At 45.9% G+C, this 7,500-nt stretch overlaps 1 protein-coding gene across 4 annotated transcripts in view; it reads right to left on the bottom strand.

Annotated features, from left to right (window-relative positions):
* The window catches only part of LOC143142138 (ETS translocation variant 5-like), an 11,800-nt gene extending 5,582 nt beyond the window's left edge, over nt 1-6,218 (bottom strand). For 2 of the 4 annotated variants that reach the window (XM_076302853.1, XM_076302857.1), the window contains exons 1-7: nt 6,113-6,218; nt 4,449-4,624; nt 3,915-4,002; nt 3,719-3,766; nt 3,551-3,601; nt 1,000-1,123; nt 534-875 (exon numbers count right to left, since the gene is read on the bottom strand). In XM_076302853.1, coding sequence (XP_076158968.1) covers nt 534-875; nt 1,000-1,123; nt 3,551-3,601; nt 3,719-3,766; nt 3,915-4,002; nt 4,449-4,496 — 701 coding nt within the window. In that variant the 5' untranslated portion in view covers nt 4,497-4,624; nt 6,113-6,218. The other 2 variants (XM_076302855.1, XM_076302854.1) reach the window with 2 other exon arrangements.
* Between the last annotated feature and the right edge of the window lie 1,282 nt (nt 6,219-7,500).

The raw sequence follows: 7,500 nt of genomic DNA, 5'->3' as shown, positions 1-7,500 counted from the left end.
TTTAAGCTGAGGAGCTTCACGAACCAGAGAAGGAAACTAGGTTAGTAGCTTTGGAACCTCATCCTTTGGTAGCTATCTATAAATGCTTGAGAGTGTCAGTGTGACGTCTTGTGCTATTCTCTTATCAACACAGTAGCTAGTGCATGTAGCCGTGTGCTAGTTCTGTGTTGTATTTAGCAATATGCTAGCTCACCTGTGCTGTACGTAACCATATCAGCTTACTAGTGCTCTGTACTATATGTAGCATAACACTAGTTCTCCAGTGGGCTGTGCTGTGATCATATGCTAGTTGCTAGCTTGCACATGTTTTGTGCTGTATGTAGCCATTTGCTAGCTCCCCTGTTCCCTGTGTTGTTTGTAGCCATATGCTAGCTCCCCTGTGCATTGTGCTGCAAGTAGCCATATGCTAGCTCCCCTGTGCACTGTATGAAGCCACTTGCTAGCTCATCGCACGTAATCACATGCTAGCTGACTGTACTTTATATGCTAGCTCCACTGAGTTTTGCGCTGTAAGTAACAACGTGCTAGCTCACCTGTGTTCTGCGCTGTATGAAACGTCATGGTGATTCATGGGTGGGTGGGGCACAGCAAAGGGTGGGCTTTGGCCATGGAGTGGGTGTGTCCTCTGCTGAAGTGGGTGTGTCCTGTGCTGCTGCTGCTGGACATGTCCCTGGAGTGCCATCAGAGGTCTGTGGGGCTGCATGTGAGACGAGGGCGGGGCTTGTTTCTGGAGTGGGTGGGGCATGTGATGTGAAGGCTGGATTTGTTTCTGGAGTGGGTGTGGCACTGGTGTGTGGGAGGAGCCGCATGGTGAGACTGGAGTTGAGGGAGGAGTCAAAGGCTTGTTGAAGGTGTTGGGCTTCCTGCCGTAGGCACTGGAGAGATGGAGAGAGATGGAGTCAGACAGGGGAAACAGCACTGCTTGGTTGGGTACCTGAGGTTACTAAGTGTGTGTGTGTGTGTGTGTGTGTGTGTGTGTGTGTGTGTGTGTGTACGTACCTGTAGTTGTAAAGGCACTTCTCTCCATAGGGGGAGAGCCTGCGGGTTTGGCTGCAGGGGGACAGCTCTCTGGAGGGACTCTGCTCTCTCTTTACCTTGGTCTGGGGAACCCCGCGGAAGATCACTACCCAAAACACAAACCACAAAACACACATCAGGAAACACAAAACACACATCAGGAACCACAAAACACACATCAGGAAACACAAAACACACATCAGGAAACACAAAACACACATCAGGAACTCACTATAATGGCAAGACAACTGACATGGAAAGAAAATGCATTAGACACCCAAAATAAGTTCTTAACTAAATAGTAAACTAAACTCAATTCAAAAACGCTTTATTGGCATGACCATTCATAAAGATAGCTGCCAAAGCATACAATATGTCTAGACATCAGAACATAAAATAACATCGAATCATAACCCTAACCCTAACAATATGAGTGATTACACACACACACACACACACACACACACACACACACACACTCTAGAGTATCAAAGAGAGTGGAGCCCAGGTCCCAGAAGTGACAGTGCCTGTCTAAGAGTGTGCTGTAAGATGGGAGGGTGGTGCAGTAAAGCACTTCCTGGTGGCTGTAGAACAGCCAAGGGGGCACAGACTTTGCCAGTCAGAGTGGGCGGGGGCGGGGGGGGTGGCGAGGGGTGCGGTAATTGCCATGGTAACTGCCCCTCTCACCCAGCTGCAAAATTCCCAGTGAATGAGGGGTCTGTGAGAGCAACAGGCGACGTGCCAACAGAACCCTGCCAGTGCCAGTGAAGTCACTTCACTTTCTCTCGCGCTCAGACACACACACACACGCGCACACACACACACACGTGCACACACACACACACACACACACACACACACACACGCGCACACGCGCACACGCGCACACAATGCTAGTGCAAACAAAGACACCTACACATACAACATGACATGAATAGGCAAATTTACACTTCTTGCCCCTGCGTGTAACACACGTGTAGACCGTTTCTCAGAGTTTACACAGACAGAGTCAAACTGCGTGTAACACACGTGTAGACCGTTTCTCAGAGTTTACACAGACAGAGTCAAACTGCGTGTAACACACGTGTAGACCGTTTCTCAGAGTTTACACAGACAGAGTCAAACTGCGTGTAACACACGTGTAGACCGTTTCTCAGAGTTTACACAGACAGAGTCAAACTGCGTGTAACACACGTGTAGACCGTTTCTCAGAGTTTACACAGACAGAGTCAAACTGCGTGTAACACACGTGTAGACCGTTTCTCAGAGTTTACACAGACAGAGTCAAACTGCGTGTAACACACGTGTAGACCGTTTCTCAGAGTTTACACAGACAGAGTCAAACTGCGTGTAACACACGTGTAGACCGTTTCTCAGAGTTTACACAGACAGAGTCAAACTGCGTGTAACACACGTGTAGACCGTTTCTCAGAGTTTACACAGACAGAGTCAAACGGCTTCTGCATTATTCTGCATTGCTTTGTTGTGCAAGTCCACAAACACAAGCCAACAACTGTTGTGCTGGCAGAGTGCTGGTGTGTGCAGTACGGACACACACACACACACACACACACACAGACACACACACAGCAGTCTGAATCCTCAGGCCATAAAAGTGTCATGGTACCAAGGCCTGAATGTGAGTTACAGCTCCACTGCGGCAGCCCAAGCCTCTCTCTGGCCTCCCTCAACCACACACACACACACACACACTTCCCGCCACCATTCACTTTCCCTTTCCTTACACTCTCACACACAGTCTTATCCCCCTTTCTCCAGAGTGTGCAAAAACACACACACAGACACACACCAACGCCTTCCCTCATTGCAATCTCTCTCTCTCACACACACACACACGCCTACCCTCACTGCGCTCTCACACACACACACACACACACACGCCTAGCATCATTGCGCTGTCTTTATATCCTTCACACACACACACAGCTATTCAGTGCACATCTGAGAGTCAGGCACCCAGGCACTGGGCTCTGAAACGTCTGGAATATAAAGAGTGAAAGGCCCCTTTGAGCTCCATTCAAATGTTTTTCTTGGCAGCGCACGGGACCCGCTCAGAGAGGAACAAAACCCAGACACCCAGAGGCGAGATGGGCTCAGCGTGAGACGAGCCTGGTTCAGACAGCCCATCCTAGCTCAGCCCAGCCCAGACTCAATTCCACACACACACACACATCTAATAACCGGCCCAATTAATTTGGGTTGAGCAAGTTTGAATGTCGACGGCTTTAAAAGGGCAGGCTGGCTGGCTGGCGCGCGCACACACACACCACACACACACACACACACACACACACCTTTCCCTCTCTTATGGGTCTGGGTCCTCAGTCAGCTGGGAGAATATTCTTTTAATGATTGTTTCTTGTTTTCTTCTTTGTTGTTCACAAAAAAGTATCCTAAATTAATTCTGCAGGGAGGTTTTATCCCCCCTCATTAGGACAGTCATGAATTAGTAACTCACTTACTCACACACACACACACACACACACACACACAGAAGCATGCAGGTACTCACAGTTGTCCGACTGGAAATCTGGGACAAACTGTTCGTCATCTGGAACTTGAGCTACAAGCCAAAGAGGGGGGGAGGGGGGTATCAGAATGTGAATGGAGCGCTATGCCTATTCTATAACACACTTAAACATCCTTACATAATTAGCAAGTGTAGCTAGCATAAACTCACCTTCTGCAATCCAGATCTCTTGAAGCTGACTCAGGTCCTGAAACAGATCTGTAGACATATACAACACACACAATGACCATCATGTCTCAGAGCATAACACTAACACACACACACAGGAACAGAAGAAAGGTCCTCTGGTCTGGACAGAGGTGTAATTGTGGCAGTGGATGCGGATGGCTGTAATGAGTTTGTTTACCTTCAGTGTCCTGGTCAAGCTCAGCGTCCGCAAACTTCCTTTTCCGGTCGCCACGCGGACGGATCTCCGAGTTCTGCACTTGAGAGTTCTGCACAACCACAAAAATCCACATCGATCAACGGAAGCTCAATCTAAATGGAAGCTCAATCTAAACGGAAGCTCAATCTAAACGGAAGCTCAATCTAAAGTGTTATCTTCACACAGAGTGGCCACTTTGCACTACTTAAGCAGTGCATACATGTGGCCAGAAAAACACTTGTTTCTGTCATGCAATGTCTATATATATATATATATATATAGTGTTACTGTTGACTATTCACGTTTTCTCTCTCGCTTGAAGGCTGTTCTGTAGGTGATTTTTTTATTAGTGATTTGTGACTTGTTAGTGACTTTGGTTTTGACGTTAAATAGGTTGGTTCCACTTGGTTGGTTGTAGATTGTCTGCTGTGTGAAGTTCCCTACCTATAGCACGAGGAATTTAACATCTCTCCTGTGTATATTTGAAATCACTCTCACACACACACACACACTTACGTTCTGTGAGGTCATCAGAGGGACCTGCTGGTCGTAGAAGCCATCCATGATGGCTAACTGCCCTCTTCTCCGTCTCGTGTGCAAAGAGGAGGAGGTGGTGGTGAGGAGGTGAGGGGAGGTCTCGTTCCTTCTCTCGGTGTGGGTCAAGCTCCTCAGCTGTCTGCTTGCGTCTGTGTCTGTTGGGGGGGGGGGGGGGGGGGCAAGGAGAAAAGTGTTAGTCTGAGAAAGAAGGAGAATTGCTCCCTTTTCCCACTGCTGTCAGCAAGCCAGAGCCCCACCTGTCACCAGGCTTCACACACACACACACACACACACACACACACACACAGCAGCTCAGCTTTGATCAGGTGTGCGTAGGTTTAGTTACTGTGACAAAAGATTTTATGGTACTGTCTGGTCACTCTGGTCACACACACTCACAGTGTTTCTGTAAGAGCAGGAGCGCACGGACACACACTAGGCCATCATCCCAGCTGGAAACCTTACATAAGAACTTCCTACCATCTGTGACCCATGGAAAAAAACGTTCACACTCTCTCTCTCTCTCGCTCCCTCTCTCTCTGCATCGCACTACAGCACAGCCTTAACAGTCAGGGACACAGAGAACTACTTCATGAAGTAAATATGATCACATGACCATAGCAGTGAAAAACACCCCTTAGCAGTTGGGTGGAAATTACAGCAATGTCTTAAAGCCTTTTATTTGCTTACAAAGACAGGATTTCCCCTGCTTACTTCTACTGAATAAATCTACGCAAAGTGTTAAAGTGCACTAGTTCGCACGTGCGCGATAAAGCTGCAAACTTAATTTGCCTCGTAAATCAATAAATCGGTGATAAAAAAAAATATGAGCACATCGATGAACAGAAGCCAATAAGCGTGACCTAGCTCGATAAGGCGAGGAAGCGATAAAAGAATAATCTATAATCCCTAATCACAAACTCCTTCCAAATTAAAGAAGCAGTTAGGGTATAAAAGTCTCCATAAAAATAAACAAACGTATTGTTGCCCAACTAACCGTTGATGTGATATCCTTAATATGTTGAAGAAGAGGAATAAGATAAAGATTAGATAAGTCCTGGACAAGCGACAATGAAACGTCCGAAACAAACATCAAAGCAGAAAAAAAGATTACATCTCAGGTAGAGCAATCGGAGCTCACGGAGTCCACCCTTCCCCCATCACCAGCGGCGGACTATTCCCCCCTCCCTGGCCCCTTGTTTTTCTCAATGAAGTGAAATTTGATCCCTGCCGCTCCGTGTGCACACGGAGAGGGAAAAAAACTCGACCTCCCATTCATAAAAATCACTGACACCCCCTCTCCTCCTCCAACTCCACAAATCTGACCGGCCAAAGCTTCAAAGTGCAACCACATTTCTGCATGTTAAGAAACAGTTCTGGTCAACTATTTCCCCGCTACAAAAAAGTAAACAAGCACCCTCCGCTGAGTGCAAACAATTATAAAATGGTTGCCAAAGTATTCGCTCCCACAAAGAAAATGGCGTTCGCTTGCTCGCTCGCTTCGCAGCAATCTTGAGCGCACCAACCAACTAAACTAGTGCCTAATGCACTAAAGTGAGCCCAACTTAGCAGAGAGACATAAAACTTCGCAAAGCCTAATTTTAAATTAATGCATCTTACTATGGTTTCGCGCAATTACTCACCCTTCAGTTGACAGCGCTACCCCTCGATTAGTTAAAAAGCACAATAAATGTATTCCAAATAGATGCGAAGAAACCAATAGAGTTGACAAGGCTGCGTTCCGCTCGACGTGCCTAATACTCTGAAATATTTCTCAATGGAATCGCCTGCTTTAGCCTAGAGCCTTGCGGGATGTTCTAGAGGTCGTTCATTGGTCACTTCTGAACGCCTTTCACACTAACAACCAATGGGTGTTCGAGGATGTCTAAATTATGCGTGGGACCCGAGGCAGCCAATCGGAATCCTATGCCGTCCTATTTTTATGAATGACTGGGTTTCATTCAATAACAGATGTTTCTAAACCAAGCATTCACTGGCTCGTTAAAGGACCACTGACAAAAAATGTGCTGTTTTTGCGTTGTACTAGAAATTTTTTACTAGAAATGAATGCATTTATCTATGTAACCATTGAAAAGTATTACTCTGGCAATTCCATATATTTAAGAAATAATTGCCTGAGTTATTCTTGCTTTGCTGTTATAGCCTACCTTAAATAATGTGTTAAGTAATTATGTAAGTTGTTGAAGAAACATTACCATTCATCCATTCCAGCCACAATAACCTTTGGCCATTTTAACAAGCCACACTACATTTGTTTGACTCAAACAACTATGTCATTCTTTAGATATAGAAATTGTCAAAACTTTTAACAGGCAAAAAAGCATATTAAAACGTAATATAAAGCATTATGAATGTCTATACTTGTTTAATGCACATCTATTTACTTATTAATAATAAGATGTCTGATGGGTTTCGTCAGTTACTGCTCCACTTTCAAAGGATATTCTGGTCACTGTGCGTGTGCGTGTGTGTGTGGGTGTATAATTACTGGTTGTGTGTTAAAGGAAAGCATTTAACATGTAAATAGACATTAGCTGAACAAACACAAGACAGGAATGTTGAGACACAGTTTTGTGTAAAATAGTCTCTGTGTGTGCATGTGAGTGGGTGTGCATGTCTGTCTGTGTGTTGGTGTGTTTGTGTGTGTGTTTGTGTGTGTGTGTGTGTGTGTGTGTGCGCACACATGTGCATGTGTGTGTATGTTTGAGCATGTTTTGAGTAGATGAGTGCCTTTTAATGTAGTCGTGCTGCAAGTTCAGGAGGTTGCAGCACCCCCTCAGTACATTCATATAACCATGGAGCCAAGCAACAGGAGCTCAGCACAACACAGCATCGTGACACTCAGTTCTTATTTTTAGAGCCTCTCAATGGTAAACAACAGCATTCACACACACACACACACACACACACACACACACACACACACACACACACACACACACACACACTATCATTATTCACACCTTCACACTCCCAGACGAGGCCTACTCCACATTCCAAACGGAGCCAA

Source organism: Alosa pseudoharengus, unplaced genomic scaffold (genome assembly GCF_046254945.1).
Source record: "Alosa pseudoharengus isolate Yale_2024_CS ecotype anadromous, Long Island Sound unplaced genomic scaffold, YU_APseudo_1.1 YU_APseudo_1.1_scf_24, whole genome shotgun sequence".
In the NCBI taxonomy this organism is placed as follows: Eukaryota; Metazoa; Chordata; class Actinopteri; order Clupeiformes; family Clupeidae; genus Alosa; species Alosa pseudoharengus.
This window is presented reverse-complemented; position numbering and strand designations above follow the sequence as displayed.